Below are 22039 nucleotides of genomic sequence, written 5' to 3' on the forward strand. Positions count from 1 at the left end.
TCAGTCGGCCTAACAAATCCTGGGGCTGCAGTACAATGGCCTGAAGAGTACTACCTATTGGTTTAACCGGATTCCCACGCTGCTAATACTTCCGAGGAAAGAGGTCTCCCTAGGATTTCCTTCCTCTAATATGTAACTACAGTCAACTACAAGAGGTAGCCATAAACTCAGGTATCAATGGGGTTTTTTTTCCCCTTTATTTGGAACAAGCTGCCACTTGGTTTCACTTAAATCTATCTTCTGAAACTTGAATGATTAAACTGAGAAATCTATTACTTCCTTTGAAATTCAGTACTTTAGAATGAGAGTAATCTGCTAGTTTTTTTGAGGTGCTAATGGTATATGTGTTTCGCTGCCTTATTTGACAAGCTCTAGCACTTAGGAAAAAAACCCCTCCCCCTAAGCCTTTCCACATGCAATTTTCTTTCTATATGACTTTAAGCATGGGGCTAAGTGACAGAATATGTATTTTTAGCTTACTTTGGCAATAAGGCACTATTTCCCACTTAGACAGGCATCACTTCTGACCTTTGCTGTCACCTGTAAGACAAGCATCGTTGGTTTTCAAGCCAAGGGATAAATGTAAGATTCAAGTAGCAGGAAACTAAGATAAAATTCAGAAACATTTCCTTCACAAATGCAAACTGCAGCCTACTTGGACATAGTTACTGTTTGAGCTTGGCTTAAGTTTCCACACAGTAAAATCAGGCTCTAGACAGTTTCCAACTTTTAAGCATTTTTTTCCCCATCCTGTTTGGTGAAGGAAGAAATACTATTTGATGCCTCTGAAACGCAAAGCCATAAACCCAGTCTGAAGAACATTTTGGTTTATACACCTGGGACCAAAATGGATAATTAAAGTCACAGCCTTCTAGTGGCTAGACATGATATCGAGCGTTTTCTTTTGCCTATATCCGTCTTTAGTAAGGACACAAACTAGTCCCATTCTCATTAATCCAAATCTGACTTTAGGATCCTCTGTACCCAATAAACACAGTCCTAAAATATTTTTTCAAGAAGATGAACTACAAATATTTATACAACTGCCCCACTACTGAGATAAATGCTTTTGAAGAAAGCATAACAGTAATATCAGAAAGTCTCATAGGAGTGCTCTGATCATAAAAATGGAAATTAAAGAAGTTTAATTTCTACTGCTTAAAGCTGCTAAAAAGCACTTCAATCGCAACATCAAAGAGCTACTGTGGAAAAAAAATTAACACTAATGTATTTTGCTCTTTCCTTTTATTTTACAGTTCTTATTCTTTCCTCTCGAATGCTGGCAGATGCACTGCAGAGCATTAGCTCCCCCAGCTGACTATTCCCATCTGCTGTTCCTTCCCTATTACTATGATCCAAAGCATTTTATTAAAATAATGTGCTTTATAACAGCATTAAAAAAAAATTGAGATGGTTAATTTTGCAACAACTGGCACTTACCCAAAAATAAGGCATCTAGCCTAGAAGTTATAAAAAAAAGTCGTAATTTAAATTCAAGAGACTTTTCAGAGGTGAAGAAGTTCTAAGATACTTTAAAAAGGTTATTTTATGCTCTGTGGAGAGCAAACAGCAGCACTGAAAGATGTATTCAAGACGAAATATACCACGCTGAAGTTCTTTTCTTCTGCACACTGCAGAAAGATATCACAGAACAGAAGCATTGCAGGGGATCTAAATTCAATTATACATCATCCTATTATCATGTATTTATCTGTGATATAAACTATTAATTTTCATTTCCTGTGGAAGCAACAAAGAGCAAATATGTCTATTTCAAGGAATGAACAGTCTTAAGATAAGATGAAGGAAGGGTCACAGGAAATCAGAACAGTCAAGATGATGACCAGAACATCACTGAAAAATAAATTTAGGATAAAAGTCTGCATTCTCTTTCACTCCACATTCCAGTATATCAAATTAAATTCCTGGAGAGGTATAGCAACAACTCAAAGCATCTGACAGCACTTAGGATAAAACATAGGAGACAAGTAACAGCCCACCTGGATCTGTCAAAAAACAAATTGTGTTAAGCCAGTCTCAGTGCTTTTAACAGTGCAACAGACTTCAGGGACAGGGGAAAAAAAGCAGGTGTCATGCTCTGTCAAAAGCCCTTAAAGTCACTTTCATAAGACACTTTCACAAGCAAATGTCCAAACAGTTCCACTGAATCTCCTGTGACCGGGGTGCAAAACCAACTGGAAAAGCCACGCGTGGAAGAATTCAACTCAACAACAGAAGGATGCATTAAGTCAAGTTCCACAATTATTTAATTTTAAACTAAAAATTAATATTTTGGTTACTAAGCTGCATATTAAAATAGGAGCAGATTACATTTTAAAATGCCATGAGGCTGGGGTCACTGCAGCGGTTCTAGAGAACAGAATCAGAGAAGAGAATCTGGTCTAAAACTAACAGCTGTATTTCAGCAGAGACACTTCAAGGTTCTACATCTGAGCCAGTTCTGTCCAAAGAGAAGAAGAGCTGACTAACCAGGAGTGCTGAGAAAAGAAAGGAGTTATGTGACCTCCCCATCTGCAGCTTAGGAGTCTCTACATCATTCTACTGGTGGGATGGGAGGGAGGAAATGCAAATACATGAATTTAATCTCCATGTCATCTTAGAATTGGCAATGATTCAGCTGGAATATTCTGACCTTCTGACACTGCACTTAAAAGACGTTGCCCCACTAGAAAACAGCAAAGGACACCCACAGAAATGGCAAACCACCACACACAAAGAAAGGCTAAAAGAAGAAACAACAAGAAAGCACAATTAGCATTATACGTAGAAGACAAGTACAAAGAGGAAGAAAAGAAAAAAACAACAAAAAAAAGAAAGATAATTTAGACTTCTGCTAGTAGAGTTTCCTTTTAAGGAAACATTACCCAAAATATTAACTTAGAGTAACTGGCAAGTTAGTTGCCAATCCAGGGGACTCCACTTCTAACTACTGACCAAAGTTAAGATAGCAGTATGAGAAGGTAACTTTTGACTCAGTTTCTCCTTTAGTGCTATAAAGCACAAATTGGCCTAGATTAGAAAAAGAAAAAAAAAAAAGCATAAATAAAGCTCTAAAGAGAATACTCTCACCGCTTTTCCAAAATATCTTAAGACTGCTGAAAGAAACAGAATGTATTAGAGATGCCTATTTATATTTCAGAAGCATGCAAAAATCCAGCCTAAGATCTAGGAGTTGCGGTGCAATATAACATACACAGACATAGCCTTGAAGGGCAAGAAAAAGATAAGCAGCATACAGTGTGAAGTAAAGAATAAGTTCACTCTATTTTTACGCCTTCAGGTTATCATCGCTGCCACGATTAATTACCTCCCCAGTGTTAGGTCCTGTAAGACCAAATATGTGAAAATAGGAAGCTCAACACCTTAATTCAAGAATTTCTAGGAACACCAGCGACCCAGGTATCTTGCACTTTTCCTCAAACTTATAGACACATTGAAAGCTTTTCAATAACCACTTGTGGCAGTTGCCGTAAATATTCTGATGCTGCCAAAAAGGCTATCAGAACATCAAATGATAAAATAGGACTTATCTCACACTATGAAGGTCTAAAAGCACTTTTATAACAAAAAATGTGTAAGTACGGTCACATCTCAAGGGCTTCTGATCTGGGTATGCACAACCAGCTACAAGAAAAAAGGGAAAAGGACAAGTGAAAAGGTTGGGGTAGGAACAGGGGGAGGAGTAAGGGGGTGCATACGTAGCACAGCAGGTGGAAAACCACACAGAGGACCAATCTCACTGATAAAGCTACATGACAAAATGGGGCTTGGGCATAATGTCAACTGACTCCAAACAGGTCTTGCATCACAATCTAGCAGAAATAAAATCAGGCACGCCTAACTTAAACAACAGAAAACATCAAATGCCCACAGCTTGTGGCAAAAAAGAAAAACGATCTAGTTAAAGCCCAAGTGTCACTTGCCTGTGAAACCATTTACTTTATATAGTTCCTTCAAATACTGAAGAACTTACTCCAAGATTAAAACATTTTTTTCAATGACTATAATATTTAAAATATTCATTATACTTCCCTTTAAATATCTTAAAAAAAAAATCTGTATTAGAGGCTTTTACTGCCAGAAACTGTCAGGCATTATTGCTGTAATTACTCATTTATAGTAAGATTTTAATGCTTTAATCTCCTAAATTAATGTAAATCTCAACTACACACCTGTGTTTGCATATTCTCTGTGATGGGCTCTGTCACCTTAAATGCCAGCATTTACTTCTCTTGAGTGCTGCTTAAGGATTTCCTGTGCTCCCTATGTGACTGACTTTGCCTATAGACTAATGTGCCTTGAGAGCTGAAAATTACAAAATGTACATAAAAAGCTTCAGTATCTATCTGGATGATGACAGCACTACCCCTTAGAAACCTTTCTTCTTTCTTTTTTTCTTTTTTAAAGTACATAAAGTATAGAAAAGACTGAAAACAATCTGAAATACCTTCAGAAGCATTCCATGATTCTCCTGTTACGGTGATAGATAAATATTCAACAATATCAGGGGAAAATACTCTTACAGTATAGATTAAAAATAAGCAAGCTCTAGAAACAGGGAACAGATTAGTAAGTATTTCTCATTCACCAAAAAAAAAAAAAAAAAAAATCCAGTTATACAGCGGAATCTTCTTTTCATATTGAACGTCCCATATTAAAGTGTCAAGAAAGGCAATGTAGCACTTCTTTCAGGATAAGGAAACATCAAAAGCAGGATACACTCACATTTGAACATATTCAACGGCTGACAAACCACGTAACGCTAAAATACCATAAACATATACAATCAGGTGAAAACGGAGCAAGTCATGGATCCATGTGTGGTGGGTTGGTTTGTTGGTTGTTTTTTTTTTTTTTTTTTAAAAAAAGTTCACCTTAGTTTTGAAGCAAGACTATTAACCCATCTTCCAGTCTCTTCTCCCTTAAGCAGTTCCCCAAAATTTGGTGCACACCTGACAGCAAAGTTGAGACAGGCAAGATCACAGACTGAGGTCCAGAAATTAAAGTGTCAAATAAGGATAAAAATAGGCTTTACTGAAGAAGAGAACTGCAGAATCACTGAATAGAAAGTTTAGCAAACGTTCCTTTAAGTCCGATGCTCTAAGCTGAACAACTAGATTCTTTTTGCAAGACAGCAGGATTTTAACTAACATGAAGCAAATGCTATTCGAATTGCCATTTTCCCAGGGAACAGGTAACATCAAGAGAAATACCCCACAACTGGCTATCAAATAGATGAGAGTGCCCTAAGCAAACTACACTTTAAACGAGCTAGTAAATACCTATGATAATATTTTATCAAAATATTGCTTCCTAAAAGTTGTTATTGTGAAAGCGTCATGTAACAAGTTCTACTCCCAGGCCAAGCCTAACTACTCCCAAGTCAAGCCTGACCACTCCAGGAACACACACGGAAGGGACTTCTGTGAAATAACGCACCATAGAGTGAGTGAGTGAGTGTCTGCATATACAACATCATTTCTATTTGCCCCCAGAAGTTTTAACTCCTGTCGAAGGTAAAGTCCAAAAAGTTAAATTACTTCAGTGTCGTCTTCTTTACTGGGAAAGAGATGTATTGTAAACATCCCCTTTGACACCACGGTTCAACTACAGCTTAGGAAACACGACATAAATTCTGAATTATTTAAGTTCTCAATACAGTAATTTTAAGGGGGAAGCTATTCATGAAAGGTTTATAAATTATTTTATCAAGACAGCAATCATCTTCCAAATTGATTGTTTTAATTTTTAAAAAGATGCCAAAAAGAAAAGATACATCTAAAAAAAAGTTTAAAATTGTCTGAAGAGCACAAATCTTAAATTATTTATTTTCTAATGCAATACCAACAGCTTTAAAGCTGTTTAGTTTAAAGGTGCTGGTATTGCATTAGCAAATAAATGACTGCATTAGAAAATAAACTATGGAAATGAACTAATTAAGACACCTACTCTCAGATACTACAAAGTAGCCTGTATTACTTTTGTCCTATTTGCAAGCAAAACAGCACTTCATCAAAACACCTTTTTTTTTGCCAAAAAAAAAAAAGTTGTGGTTTTGTATTCTAAGAGCCCAGCACTCATTACACTACACAGGATGTTTTAACCAAAAGGAATAAAGAAGATAGTTTCACTCCTGACTCAAACCATGGCCAAAAATCAAAAGCTGTGGCAAGTTATTGTCAGAGATGTCAAATACATCCCCTCAGAAGTTGAGACCACTGAGTTTTTCAAACTAAGAAGTAATAAAATTCCAAATAATCCTCATCAGTCTCTGTTCTTGGGCACAACCTCAGCCCTTGCCATCATTTCTATGATGCCATAACTGGTTGGCTGGATGAGGGGAGGGCAGCAGATGTCATCTACCTTGACTTCAGCAAGGCTTTTGACACTGTCTCCCATAACATCCTCATTGGAAAACTAAGGAAGTGTGGGCTGGATGAGGGGACAGTGAGGTGGATTGAGAACTGGCTGTGTGACAGGACCCAAAGGGTAATGGTTAATGGAACAGGTTCAAGCTGGAGGCCTGTAACCAGTGGTGTCCCCCAGGGGTCAATACTTGGTCCAGTCCTGTTCAACATATTCATCAGTGAGCTGGACGAGGGGACAGAGTGTATCCTCAGCAAGTTTGCTGATGATACCAAGTTGGGTGGGGTGGCTGACACCCCGGAGGGCCGTGCTGCCATCCAGAGAGACCTGGACAGGCTGGAGAGCTGGGCAAGGAAGAACCTCATGAGGTTCAACAGGGAAAAGTGTAAGGTGCTACACCTGGGCAAGAAGAATGTCAGGCACCAATACAGGTTAGGCGTGGACCTGCTGGAGCCAAGCTCCGAAGAGAAAGATCTGGGAGTCCCGGTAGACAGCAAAATGACAATGAGCAAGCAATGTGCTCTTGTGGCCAGGAAGGCCAACGGAATCCTGGGCTGCATAGGGAAGAGTGTGGCCAGTAGGTCGAGGGAAGTCATTCTCCCCCTCTACTCTGCACTGGTGAGGCCACAACTGGAATACTGCATCCAGTTCTGGGCTCCCCAATTCAAGAGGGATAGGGAACTACTGGAAAGAGTCCAGCGAAGGGCAACAAAGATGATTAAGGGATTGGAGCATCTCCCTTATGAAGAAAGGCTGAGAGAGCTGGGACTCTTTAGCCTGGAGAAGAGAAGGCTGAGGGGAGACCTTATTAATGCCTATAAGTATCTCAAGGGTGGGTTGAAGGAGGAGGGAGCCAGACTCTTTTCAGTGGTTCCCAGTGACAGGACGAGGGGCAACGGGCACAAGTTGGAGCATAAGAGGTTCCACTCGAATATGAGAAAGAATTTCTTCACGGTGAGGGTGACAGAGCCCTGGCACAGGCTGCCCAGGGAGGTTGTGGAGTCCCCTTCTTTGGAGATTTTCAAGACCCGCCTGGATGCAGTCCTGAGTAGCATTCTCTAAGCAATCCTGCTTCAGCAGGGGAGTTGGACTAGATGATCTATAAGGTCCCTTCCAACTCTAAAAAAATTCAGTGAAATCAGTGACCTCACAACCTCTTCTTATCCAGCCTACCATATCTGCGCTTAAAGAAAAGGAAAACACCACTGCTATTTATGTAACTTTTTTCCCCTCTACCATTTACAAGTAACCGGAAGAATATCAGCTGTCAACGGCTCCAGTAGGGTCTCAATCTCAGTAACAGCCGAACATCTATATCAGAGTTTAAAACAATTTAAACTTTAAAATAAGTGCAAATAATTTAAAATTTACAGAAGTTGCTGCACCCAAAAAAAAAAAAAAAGCGTAAGAACGAGGTCCATCATTCCCGCTCCCCCACTGTTATTTCTGCTTTCCTTCTACCCTCTACCTTTCCTGACATTTTATTCAATACCCCATTTTATTCAATACCTCTTGCATATGCTGGCATAAATTGGTAGAATAATATAAACACTAATATTGCAGAGCAGCGTAAAATTTTGAACACCAGACCAACGTTCCAGCAGGCTGAGCTGCACCGGTCCGAGCATCCTGAACACTTACCAGAAAACACATTGGCCAAAGCTATTTCCTCCAAGTGATTAAAATGCAATCTACCTGTTAGTAGTCCCAAAAAGGGTCTCAAATATAAACTCAAAGCAAACTTTCAGTTTTTTCAGAAAGCCCAGGATCCAGAGGCTTCTCACAAAATACTAAAGATGGACTAACTCAATGCAGTGACAGCTTTGTAAAAACATTTCAGCAAAGAACTTACCTAAGCTTCAAACTTCCATAATTTATACTAAATGTAGAGAAGCTTATTACCACAAACATTGTAGAAATTTTGAACAATCATACTTCCTATATATATATTCAAACACAAATTCATTATACTGAGATCATCATCTTTAATCTAAATACTTTGACCAGTTTATACCCTCTCTTTTACAAGTAAAGGGCATCTTTATAATCAGGTAGAGCTCCGCAGAGCAAATATTTCCTTCTTTTAACAAACCCCTTCCCATGTATTTTGATCCATTAGCAATATAAACATCTGTCACAGGACACAAGAAATCCCATTATAAAAGTGAAAACACTCATTCAATTTCATGTCCATTTTTATTTTCAGAAAGCTCTTGTTCTTTGATAAAAACTCTCTTTAATCATGAGATCAGAACTACTATCATTTCAAATTCTTCACAGCTGACTGTTATATAAAAAATTCAAAGTCTGATATTTTTCTTCTACTTGTTAACAGCTTCCTTCCTTCCAGAAAGTTGCTAAATAAGACTTCTGGTGCCACAGTCTTCAAAGAAAATCTTCACAGCTGCTTAAATACTATCCCTGGGTAGGAATGAATACTTCTTGATTCTATAAAGCAAGAATTCTCGATCTATAATTCACAAAAGCTCAAGAATTAAGCCTGCAAAACCTCTGCAAAAATTATAAGAACACACATCTCGCTTTCCCATGCACGTAAGTAAACATGAAAAAGAGAGAAGTGACAGTTATCGAATTCTCGGTGTTTAGCTTGACTGTTGTTGCTGTAAATGAAGATAACCGTGACAAAACTGTACGAGATGACCCATTTACTCCCCCCTCCACAAAATGTTGACAGGTTCTTTTATTAGGTATCAAGAATCGCTTCTTACAGTGGTTCTTAGAATTGGTAACTGGAGACATAGCTACGCCACACTACCCCGAGGTCTGAACTCGGCAGCTCTGGCCGACCTCAGATTGCAATTCTGAGATGCAGAACCATTATCTAGAAAATGCAAGGCACCTGTCTTCTCTTTAAAGGAATTTAACTTTCTCACGATACCTCAAACAATTAAAATCCAATAGGAGAATACCTATCAGTTTACCAATGTAGAAACTGGATTGCAATATTCGAACTTATTTCCTTTTCCTGGAGACCGTTCCCTTTTCTAACAGGCAGAACACAAAGTTTGATTTCCATCTTGTATTATGCACAGTAAGGCATGAAAACACTACAACTTCTAACCGAGAAGTATGAATAGCACAGTTCGTCTTCATTTCCCTTTTAAAGCCTTTTTATAAATCCAACACTGAGAAAAAAAATACTGCTTTTACAGTGACCTTATTTTTTAGTGGCCCCTACATAGCACCACAGAGTTTAGACCTAGATCAGATACCTATGGAATTCCTTAGTAATATTCAAATATTTTACACACTATAGTGTGAGGAGCGATCAGTTTTGCATAAATTCCAGTTCTGGTGAGAAGGGGTGAAAGCCAGCAGAAGCAGGGAAGCAGATTTTCAATTAAATGAAACTTGGTTTCCTCAATAGGCATAAGAAAGTAATACCTTCTCAATCATTTTGACATATTGAAGGTACATTCAATAGCACAGAACCAAGCCGTACTCCTAGCCATTTCCAGCAACCTGCAAACATTAATTTATTCTCACAATCCTGAATGCTGAAACTATGACAGGACAATATGAGACTGGGGAATAGGCAGCGGAAATACAGCTCCACAAACACACCACTCGCTGAAAGGTCTGCTGAACCAAAGAATGACATTTCCAACAGTCCCTCAAAGACCCAGGAAAGCCAATGTGTTACTGTTTAGCTGGACAAATTAATTCCCAACACCGCACCAAGTCATCTTTCATCACCAACATGCAGTGCTGCCAGATCTTCCAATCCAGCAATATAAAATGCATGTCAGTCACATATCTTAGATTATTTAAGCTCTTCTAGTTAAGCAGTATTTTAAGAGAAAGGTTTTTTCAGTAGAGTGGTGATTGTACATTAAATTTTATTAATTAAATTTACTCTGAGAGCTACAGGCAAAGCTGGAGCTTTCTAACAAAATAATTCAGAGATGCAACGCAAAATTTTAACGAACTCATTGGTGCAGAAACTGCAATAAACATTTTCCTCTAATCCACTCAGACAAGAGAAGCGGTATATAACAGCAGGAACACTTTTGTACTACCCCTAAAAAGTCTCAAAAGCAACAGTTGTTTGTCTATACAGATTTGGTATCTTTAAGGTTTTTCAAGATTTGGTAAAGAACTAGAATGACATTGTTCATTAACTTGCTTTTCTAATTACACATTTTTCAGTTAAGTGTTGGTTGACTGAAGAAGACTGAAATTCTCTCATTGCAGCACAAAATTACATCACTTAATCCTCATTTCTGCAGCACGACTGTTCTCCAAGTTCAGAAGTTCTGCGTGATTGTTTTTTAAAGCCACAAGTGCACTTTTTTATTTTTTAAACAGAAGCACTAAAACTATCTTAATGAGAATTTTAAAAAACATCAGGCACATGCTATATAACACAAATTCAGAACGTAACATACTTACAGCTTCAAAAGATAAGTTAACGTATTCCAGGAATTTCTGCCTTAAACTCTCAGTCAGTTCATTGAAGCGATATCGCAAGAGATCCATTTCTTGTTGAAGAAACCAACGCCTGAGATCCTCACTGCAAAGAAATAATAAGAATAAAAAACCACCTGATAATGTTTTCTGATTACACATTCCCCCTTTCTTCATAAACTAGACGTCAAATCTAGCGAACACAGCATTAAATGTACTGCTGACTTTGGCATAGGACCCACAAACTGAGGAGCCTGGAAGGTAGGAAACCTTCAGGAAGGACCCCTCAACCAGAAAAGACTTTTGAAGAGACAATACACAAAGAAGCGTGACTGCAGATGTTTTGGAAGAACAGAGGTAGTCAGTCTCAACACTGCTCTGTAGGTATCAAAGGAGTTGGTCTTTCTTAACTGGTACTCACCATTTCTTACTTGGTTTAGATAAGAATAACCAACTGCACATAACGTTCTCCTTTGGTACTTAGAGGACAGCTTTTTTTCTTGTCAACATGGCACAGTATTTCTTCATTGTAAAATTAATGTCACAATCTGATGAGGCAAATATGTTATGAAGCCTACTTCTTTTAATTCTCACTTTTACTTTGGGGTATCCTCCAGCTGAAGGAACATGCACATCTCTCATATACTATAACAACAGTGCTCTATGCTAGGCAAAAAAACACCCTGGAAGCAGGCAAAAGGAAACTACACGACAATGAACCTGGGTGAGGAGCACAAATAGAACATCTAACACTTGACAAAAGAGCAAAAGGGGTTTAGCAACTGCAGGTGAGCAAGTAGGAGAACAAACCCAGGGACAGGAGTCAGCAGACAGCATTAAAGGAAAACAACACTGAAGCCAGTCTCCAAGTACGCATATTCCTCTTTGCATACTAACATCCCACCACTCAGATTCCCAGGCATCAGCACGTTACTTCAAGTTACAGCGAGTAGGTACCAGAATACTAGTAACAAAAGCCACCCTGCACGAACAGGCACAGAATGCAGGTGGTACTGCATCTTGCTATTACAGGGCATTCTTTTAAAACTGTCCCCCAAGAGCTACGCTGTGGGCTACTGCCATGAGAATTTGGAGAGCACAGAAATACTACAGTCTTACGTGTTCTCCTCACAGGATTTAAGGATCTTTTCCCAGAGCGTACCAGTGAATTACAACACAGTTTTTTGTGGTTTTGGCTTGGAGAAAAGTAGTTATTATTCAAATTATAATTCCAGATGGAAAGGCTCTGTTAAGGTGCTTTGTCAAGTGGCCAGCTTCAGTGCTGATGTATTAATAATCTGTGCCACTTAAAATGGAAGTCAATGCTTTTGACTGATCTTCCGTGGTTCTTCTGCGATCATCTTGGACCATAACAAAATCCTAGAAGTTGACAATTTTACTCTTTTCCTAATTCATCAGCTTTACACTGCATTTGTTTTCCTACACAAGGAAAAAAAAACTAAATTAAGCATATATAGTTACTCAGAAGGCCAGGCAGTGTCTTGTTCTTCCTTTCCTTCAGAAGAGTAGATCAAAGGCTGTAATCCGACCTACCCGCTTAAATTCCCAAAACAAGAAAATATTACTGTTATCTGTAATAAACACACACACCTACCTGGATTCTTCCTACAGCTGACAAACTAGCTGACGAGCTGGCTTGCGTTACTGTAAATGTCCAGCATATACTTTAAAACTGACCTTCCTAGGCATGTCGTCACTAGGGTATTATTTATGTTCATATTTTTCTTACGTCTTCAGAAAATTTTACATCATTTCTAAACCCAAATCACATCTTACACTCATTATTAACATTTTTTTAAAAGTGTACAATCTCATTCCAAACATATATTAATAACAATACTTATCAGAAACCACAAGCTTAACTGAAAAGCAATGTCACTGTCATTAAATAACTAATTAAGCTGCTGCTGCTGAAGATGAGACAATTGCAGGTAGCTGAAGCACAGACATTAAGAATGTCTCCTCGTTTTTTGCCACTTAAAACTTTTTTGTATGCAGAATACTCAACAGTTTAAATCAGATCAGCAGATTCCCCACTAGAAAAATAATATGAAAGAACAGGAACTTTCATATCAGAGAACAGCACTGGGGGGGGAGAAGGTGTGCATGCAGAAATCAGTCCTCTTCACCCCCCCAAGGACAGTAGGACAGACCGGCAAACTTGTTATGAAGCATCAACACAGAAGTACTTTAGAAAGGCAAGAAAATGCTCCTAAATCAGGAGCTTAAAACTAGTAGCTCACATTCCGCAATTACATATGAGAGCTCAGTTACCAACAACTTAATGTTAACTTGTGAAAAGCCTTGACAAGGGCCTGAGCTCTATTTTACTAGGCAACCAACACCAGAAGATTCCTCAGAATTTAAAGTGTCAAAAGGTAGACAGCAAGGGGAGCGTTGGTACAGAAAGCACACAAGTTAATGCTAGTCAATGTCAGAAGCAGCAATCTCATCACACAAGTCTAATTTATCATATAGAAAAAAATGGCAGGAAACAGAGAAAAGGCCTGGCTAAGTTTGATAAAGAACTTATGTCTTTGTTATGCGACACAGAGAGAAAAGGAAAAAAAAATGCCAAGCACAAAAGTATGTTTGAAAGTTTCCTGAACAGAAGAGAGAGTTTTGCTGTCAGAGTGAAGGCAAGACTTATTTCTTCCATCTTAAGTAAGTAAAGTGAAGATTATGCTCCTACGACTTTCAAGATTCTTCAGAGCTAATGTGATAAAATAAAGAGATGCAACAGACAGAAGCAGAAATGCATGGTCACAGTCAACATGCAAGTAAAATTCTCTTTAGAGCTGTGTTTGCTGGGAAAGTGAATAAAACAATAATTAATTTAATGCGACATTACAAGAGGTGTGAAAAGAGGGTATGGATGAAACTGTTCAGTCAAGACTGTACATACCATATCTTAGCAACATCATATGGGAACAAGCTTTAAAGTCTTGGATTTCAGAAGGCAGAAGGACAGTCAGGAGATGATTACTATGTTACAAATTTAACTGACAAGAACGGTGGAGCCGGCCACTTCAGACCAAAACCAAACATAAAAACTTCAGATGTAAAAACCAAACCAAAATAATCCAAGTTCGTAAGTGAGGACTGATGCAAACTAAGAAAAAAGGCTGATGTAAACTCGTGCCCCTGGGTGGCACTGTTGGCCAACTAGAAACTTAAAAAGGCAGTGTCACAGGAAGACAAGCCTGTAAACACAACTGCCTGGCAGGCCACAGGGAACTGAATTCAAGCTACTTTGCACTTATGTCTATTTAAGTAGGCTTTTTCAAACACTCCTACCTTAATAGCTTTCATCAATTAACCTAATGATTTGTGCCAAGCTTATTTTTCTGACCTAGTATGATAAAAACTTAAGAGAACAGTATATTCTATTTGCCTCCCAATTTTATCTTTTGGGGAACGTGCCAGTTTCAGAGCATAGAAATATCTCATCCCTGAAATAGCTGCTTTTCAGGGAAGAATGAAGAATGAAGAATGCTGGCTACAGCGTCACCTCACAGTGCTTAAGATGCTATTTTCCATTTTAGGAATAATCACTAAATCCCCCTTTTCAAAGAAACAAAAAAGTAAAACAAACGACTTTAAGTAGAAACTGACTATAAGGCTGCTTTACTGAAACACTGCATCAAACTACAGGTATACAAACAGGAACACAAAAATACATTTGCAAGTAGTTTAAAAAAAGCATGCCCTGGAGCCCCATCCAAGCCCCTCCTCCCTAAGAAGGGGTCTTTCCCCCTAAACTGCAAAGCCAGGCTCTTTCCTGCTGATTCTGTGGCCCAAAATTGCTTGTATTCATTTCCGCAAAGTGGTTCACCTTCAACAAGCTGCCCACCTCTGCCCTGCCTGTAGTCTAATCCTTAAGATACTTCCCTGAAACACGGGGTTTGAAATGTGTCTCCCATTTATTTCCTAAGCAAGCAGTGCAGTCAAATAAGCTCTTACAAAAAAGAGCTTTTAACTTTTAAAAAGTTAACTTGCAGAGAAAAAGAAAGCAGTCCAATTATTTGCATTTATCATTAATTCCAGGAAATTCCATGGCCATTATACAGACGCAGGGCAGGGGGGGGAAGATATCACATCAGTGACAAAGGCAGATGTTTAGCCAAGTCCCTGCTTGGTTATTTCAGACCGAGGCAGCCTTTCACTCCGGGTCCTGGCCACAGTCCTTAGGGAATTCCACTCCTGAACCGAACACCTAACCTTCAGGCTTTTGCTACGTGGCTTGTATTGCCTTCTGTGAATCTGACCCAAACTCATCTTTCCTGAAGCCACAGACCAACCAAAAATAGATGCCTCTTGAATTCCAGATCAGATCCTTGCCACCAGACAATTCTACTTTCCAGAACAGCAGAACTTTCTTTAAATGCATCACTACCAACACCCTTCAAGCGTCTCATCTCCCACAGAAAAGCAATAGTCCCATCTAAATAACAACTGAATGCTCTAAGTGAAGTTTTACAAGAGAGGATAATGGAAACCAAACTTACTATTCACAGTGTCACGGAGCTTTTTAATCCCAATCTATTTAAGGATACTACCTTGGGGGGGAGGGAGAGGGGCAGAAATTGGTAGAAACTTACAATGTAGGTAAAGCAAGATATCTTCTTGTAAAAACCTGCAGGACCAGTATGACTAAGGGAGTTTATAAAAAAACCACACAACATAAGCACTAGAAAGAAACCAGTATTACATTTGTTATTTGTAATCATAAGTTAGATTAAAGAACAGTAGTAGGAATTTCAGTTCTAATTTTGTTATTCAGTTTCCTCCTTTCTTTCAGGATTTTAAACTACACCATCAGAGTCACTGTAGTGAAGGCTCCTGCCGACCTTCACATCCACAACCTGTTCCTCATTGTACAGGCATCACAGATCTAGCTGGCTCACCAATCACGTGCATCTACAAACTTTCTTCAGCACAGCCCAGATGTCTTTTGAAAGGGCAACATGATGGGACGTGAATAATCCAGAAGATTTCCAGGTGGTTGAAGTCATCCAGGGCCTGTGATGGTGAGGCTTCCTCCCTCTGGAGGCTTTTGAGGCCTCTGCTACTCTGATCGGATGGTCTGTAGCAGGCTCCTACTCTGTTGTTAGCCATCTTGGTCTGCTCTCCAACACTTGCCCCAAAACTCTCAACTGTCTCATGAATCACTCCAAAGAAAAGCCCCATCCATTCCAGCTCCAAATCTTGGCCTAGAGCACAATCCCTCTTATTCAGACCTTCATGGTCTGTTTTTGCCTATGAATCTGTATCCATCCATAGTAGCACTTCAGTCATGTCAGCTATCACGGTATCACAATATGTATTCTACCACACTCATCTAATTTAAAATATATTGCAACGTAAAGTGCGATTGAATTAACAATTAAAAACAGCATACACTTCATATTTGCTAGTTTTAATTCTAAAAAAGGACTACAATGGCAGTCAGAAGTTCACGCTGATGAGTAACAAAGCTGCTAACAGACATAAAGCACTGACAACCCCTATACTTTCATCCAAAAACTAAGCTGAAGCAAAAGGAATATGCTTGATGAAACCGACTTTGTGCCTGAGATTTCACACGACAAAAAAAAACCTGCAGCGCAACCATCCATGGCATTGAATTTGGAAAAAAAGCAGAGTCAGTAAGTAGAGGAAACTTCAAACTCGGATGATATTTTTAGTTTGCCAGAAACAAGGCGCTCTCTTTAGACAATAATATAAAGCCTATTTACATAGTCAGGTCTTTGGTTAGTAATCAACAGTTAATTTAAACTAAATTATCCATCACTGACAAAGCCTGACAAACAAAACTGGTGTGTTTTAATCTCAAAAAATATGTCACAAGGAAGAGACTCCAATGAATGTTTCGTGCTGTGATGGTTTTGGCTGGGGTAAAGTTAATTTTCTTCATAGTAGCTGGTATGGGGCTGTCTTTTGGATTTGTGCTGAAAACAGTGTTGATAATACCTGAATGTTTTAGTTACTGCTGAGCAGGGCTTACACAGAATCAAGGCCTTTTCTGCTTCTCACACCACCCCAACAAGTAGGCTGAGGAGGTACAAGAAGTTGGGAGGGGACACAGCCGGGACAGCTGACCCCAAAGGACCAAAGCAATATTTTATACCATAAGACGTCATGCTCAGTAACAAAAAGCTGGTGGAAAAAGAAGGATGGGGGGACGTTCAGAGGTATGGTTTGTCTTCCCCAGTAACTGTTACACCTGATGGAGCCCTGCTTTCCTGGAGATGGCTGAAACACCTGCCTGCTGATGGGAAGAAGCTTTGTTTCCACACACAGCTTTTGCTTTACCTATTAAACTGCCTTTATTTCAACGCATGAGTTTTCTCACTTTTAATCTTCCGATTCTCTTCCACATCCCATCAGGAGAGAGTGAGCAAGCAGCTGTGTGGGACTTAGTTGCTGGCTAGAGTTAAACCAGAACATGTGCATAAAACCCAAAAGTGTATCTTTTTTTTTTTTTTAAATTATTACAAAATCTGTATATTAATTTTTATTCCAAGTATCCCTTTTCATCACAGTTGAAATCAGGGTCCTAGCAAAAAAACCTTTGTTTGAGCACACTCTCTACTTAGTAGCCATGCAATCCTAAAATACTGTAACATCTATAACAGCATAATGTAGTATCTGTATACATTTAAAATTAATTTTAAGAGTACGGCATAATCCAAAAAGTACTTACGACTGACAGTAAGCAAGGCGTAGTATGAAATGAGAGATATGGTCTTTTCTTCTTGCCTCATAATCATCCTCAGCCAAAGCCTACAGAACATACGATTATTATTATTTCAGAGAAATAATCTCTTCCAAATTAAAAATGCACAATTAACTTATCATTGCTGTTCAACAGTGTATTAATACTCATCCTTAAGACAATAAAGGCAAGACTATTAAAGAAGGGGGTTGTCCTAAAAAAAGGAACCTATACTCTCAAACAAAAACTACAACTCTGACAAAGTGACAGAATTTAAAATTTACGAACAGTATTTCATCACCTGTGCTTTTATTCAGAGTCTGACTAGTGTAAAGAAAATGGAGTAAAGTGCAAGAGAATTCCCTTTTTTCATTTTTACTTACTTTGTAGGGAAACTTAAGTCTCCGGAGCTCAGCCTCCAGCTTAGTTTTGTATGAATCACTACTTCTTACATAGCTGACACCAAGGTTTTCAACTACTTTGAGCACTGGGGAAAAGAAAAAAGAGAAAGTCCATGTTAAGAGACAATATATTGAATAGAAATCTAACAGCATCATGTCTTGGGAAACGCACAAACTGGGGTAAGGCCACAGGAATTGCTTTTAGGAGTATGAGGAGCAAAAGGGTATGAAACTTGGAGGATCAGGTCTGGCCCCCCTTACCCTGTAGCCCACAAATCCTAAACAGCTCACCCAGCTCTGAGATCCACACAGTCAACAGGGAAAAGGAGAAACCTAACTCTGATGGATCAGTCCCTGGACATCGGTTTCCACTGTAGTGATGGAAACCTTGGATTCAGTGGTTTTCCGGAGTTCAGGGCAACCCTTGCTCCCTGAATCGCTGTACTGAGAGACATCAGATAGGTTCCAACACCTAGAAAGCGAAACAAGCTCATAAAAACCATCAGTGTAAACAAAAACAATACAGTCCTGGCTGCTACATACCAAATGCTCATCATGAAAACGGCCACAGTGCTCTGAAATACCTAAAGCAACGCGTTTTCATAGAATCATACAATGGTTAGTTAGAGTTGGAAGGGACCTTAAAAATCATCTGGTTCCAATCCCCCTGCCATGGGCAGGGACACCTCCCACTAGACCAGGTTGCTCAAAGCCCCATCCAGCCTGACCTTGAACCCTTCCAGGGATGGGGCATCCACAGCTTCCCTGGGCAACCTGTCCCAGTGCCTCACCACCCTCACAGGAAAGGATTTCTTCCTAACGTTGAATCTAAATCTACCCTCATTCTGTTTAAAACCACTACCCTCATCACTACACTCCCTGACAAAGACTCTCTCCCCACCTTCCAGTGCCTCAGCACCCTCACAGTAAAGAATTTCTTTTAATCTAAGTCTCCCCTCTTCCAATTTAAAACCGTTACCCCTCGTCCTGTCACTACGCTTCCTGACAGAGTCCCTCTCCGGCTCTCCCTTTCCTTTACAGCTTTTCCTTTCAGCTCGAGCAAGCAGCCAGTTCACGTTAATAACCGGCAAAGGGAGCATATAAGCCCGCCAAAAAAAGCATACAGCCATGACAGGAAGAATCAAAAGCTTCGGCGGGGGGAGAAGGAAAGAGGACACGGGTGGACGGGGACGGACGGGGACGCTACTCACGCCTCAGGCGGTCGATAGCAAAGCTCTCAAACTCCACCAGCGAGATGTTTTCCGTGGGGGGCTCCAGGTAGAACTGCAGGCTGTGAGGGTACAGCTCCCGCCGGTCTCCCGCCAGCCGCCTCTGCTTCAGCCTCGCTCGGCCGCTGGAGAACTCCATCTCCCCCGCCGCCGGGCCTGGGGGCGAGAGGGGCGCTCAGCCACAAGGGAAGCAACACGGGGGGGAAAGGAAGAAAAGAACAGGGAGGTGGAAGGCCGCCGCCGGCCCTCGGGTGGGACAGGGCCCAGCCGTGCCTCAGGCCCCCTCCCAGAGTGACCAGCTCCCCGGTTCCCACGGCAACGACCCCCGCCCGCCGCCATAAGGCAGAGACCCCCACACACCTGCCGCCGCGCCCCGTCTTCCCGCGCACGGCCCGCCCCGCCCACTTCCGCCCCGCCTCCCCGCCCCACCAGCCTGGGGCCACGCCTCCCGCACGGCTATTGGCTGGCGACAGCGAGGCGGGCGCAGCCCCCGGGGAAGGTGCCTGACCCCACCCCCCAACATGGCGGGCGGTGAGGTGGGCTCGGCGGTCGCTGCTGCGAGCTCCGTGGTGCCTGGCACGCCGTACCAGACATCTAAACTGATTAAATGGGTCTCTTTGCGCAGATTTGTTGACGTTGCGTGATACACTGTAACTAACTTTCTGTCAGTTCGTCGTTTTCATCACTGAATGTCTTTAAAAACATTTGCTGCCAAATGAAACAAACGGTCTTTCACCTTTTTTTTTTTTTTTTTTTTTCCCCACAACTTTTGAATTTCTGGGAAGCTCGCGGGTGGCTGCAGGTGTCGGGGTGGAGGTTGCTTCCACCACCTGCCTGCCCGCAGGCATCTTCCATGTTCATAAGCTTATATAAAATCATGGAAACATAGGATGGTTTGGGTTGGAAGGGACCTTGATCAACGGGTTCTACACCTCCCACCAGAGCAGGTTGCTCAAAGCCCCATCCAGCCTGGCCTTGAACCCTTCCAGGGATGGGTCATCCACAGCTTCTCTGGGCAACCTGTTCCAGTGCCTCACCACCCTCACAGGAGAGAATTTCTTCCTAATATTGAATCTAAATCTACCCTCATTCTGTTTAAAACCATTACCCTCATCACTACACTCCCTGACAAAGACCCTCTCCCCATCTTTCCGGTAGGCCCCCTTTAGGTACCAGAAGGCTTAAATGCTGCAGTAATGGGGCTCCCCGGCAGCCAAAGCAGAGTGAAGTCCATCAGTGGCACTGGGCCGCATCAGGTGGCCACCATTTTGGGGGGCCTGGCCAAGCACCCCCGGTGCATAAAGCCCCTGTGGCCAAGGTACAGGGGTCTGCCTGAGGTGTCCTTCCAGGGCACCCAACGTCTGTCCTCGAGATCGGCACAACTGCTGTTTTCCATCAGTCGTCTGCTCTGCACATTAGCGGCAGAAATATCACCTGAATCATATGCAACTCCAGTACCCAAAGCCAAGGATCACAATATCACAATTTCACTAAGTTTCATAGAATCATAGAATTGTCTAGGTTGGAAGGGACCTTTAAGATCATCTAGTTCAACCATCAACCTAACTCTGACAAAAAAAACATCACTAAACCATGTCCCCCAGCACCATGTCAACCCATCTTTTGAACACCTCCAGGGATGGTGCCTCAACCAATTCCCTGGGCAGCCCATTTCAATGCTTGATAGCCCTTTCCGGGTAAAAATTTTTCCTAATATCCAATCTGAACCTCCCCTGGTGCAACTTGAGGCCATTTCCTCTTGTCCCATCGCCTGTGACTTGGGAGAAGAGACAGACCCCTGCCTTTCTACACCCTCCGTTCAGGTTGTTGTAGAGAGCGAGAAGGTCTCCCCTCAGCCTCCTTTTCTCCAGGCTGAACACCCCCAGCTCCCTCAGCCGTGACTCATAAGACTTGTTCTCCAGACCCCTCACCAGCTCCGTTGCCCTTCTCTGGACCTGCTCCAGCCCCTCAATGTCTTTTTTGTGGTAAGGGGCCCAAAACTGGACACAGTACTTGAGGTGAGGCCTCACCAGTGCCCAGTACAGGGGGACCATCACCTCCCGAGTCCTACTCACCACGCTGTTCCTGATACAGGCCAGTATGCCGTTGGCCGCCTTGGCCACCTGGGCACACTGCTGGCTCATGTTCAGCCCACAGTCAACCAACACCCCCAGGTCCTTTTCTGCCAGGCAGCTCCAGCCACTCTGCCCCAAGCCTGTAGCGCTGCATGGGGTTGGTGTGACCCAAGGGCAGGACCCAGCACTTGGCCTTGTTGAACCTCATCCCATTGGCCTCGGCCCATCCATCCAGCCTGACCAGATCCCTCTGCAATGCCTTCTACCCTGCAGCACGTCGACACTCCCACCCAACTTGGTGTCATCTGCAAACTGACTGAGGGTGCACTTGATCTCCTCGTCCAGATCATTGATTAAGATGTTGAAGAGAACCGGTCCCAGTACCGAGCCCTGTGGGACACCACTTGTGACTGGCCACCAACTGGATTTAACTCCATTCACCACCACTCTCTGGGCCCAGCCCTGCAGCCAGTTTTTAACCCAGCGGAGGGTACTCCTGTCCAAGCCATGGGCAGCAAAGGCCTTACTAAAGTCCAGGTAGACAACATCCACAGCCTTTCCCTCAGCCACCAAGTGGGTCACTTTGTCGTAGAATCACAGAATCACAGAATCACCTAGGTTGGAAGGGACCCTTTAAGATCATCTAGTCCAACCAATGCAAAAAAAAAAAAAAAAAAAAAAAAACACACCACCACACACACACAACACACCACACACAACCCCCCCCCACACCACCCAACACTAATCCATACCCCTGAGCACCATGTCAACTCCTCTCTT

At 41.5% G+C, this 22039-nt stretch overlaps 1 protein-coding gene across 1 annotated transcript in view; it reads right to left on the reverse strand.

Moving 5' to 3' along the window:
• The window catches only part of PRIM2 (DNA primase subunit 2), a 127549-nt gene extending 108215 nt beyond the window's left edge, over positions 1–19334 (reverse strand). The window contains exons 1-4 of the mRNA XM_074153768.1: positions 19167–19334; positions 17938–18041; positions 17543–17622; positions 10801–10921 (exon numbers count right to left, since the gene is read on the reverse strand). Coding sequence (XP_074009869.1) covers positions 10801–10921; positions 17543–17622; positions 17938–18041; positions 19167–19323 — 462 coding nt within the window. The 5' untranslated portion in view covers positions 19324–19334. The remainder of the gene's footprint in view (positions 1–10800; positions 10922–17542; positions 17623–17937; positions 18042–19166) is intronic.
• Between the last annotated feature and the right edge of the window lie 2705 nt (positions 19335–22039).

The sequence above is a fragment of the Numenius arquata genome, chromosome 9 (assembly GCF_964106895.1).
Source record: "Numenius arquata chromosome 9, bNumArq3.hap1.1, whole genome shotgun sequence".
NCBI lineage: Eukaryota > Metazoa > Chordata > Aves > Charadriiformes > Scolopacidae > Numenius > Numenius arquata.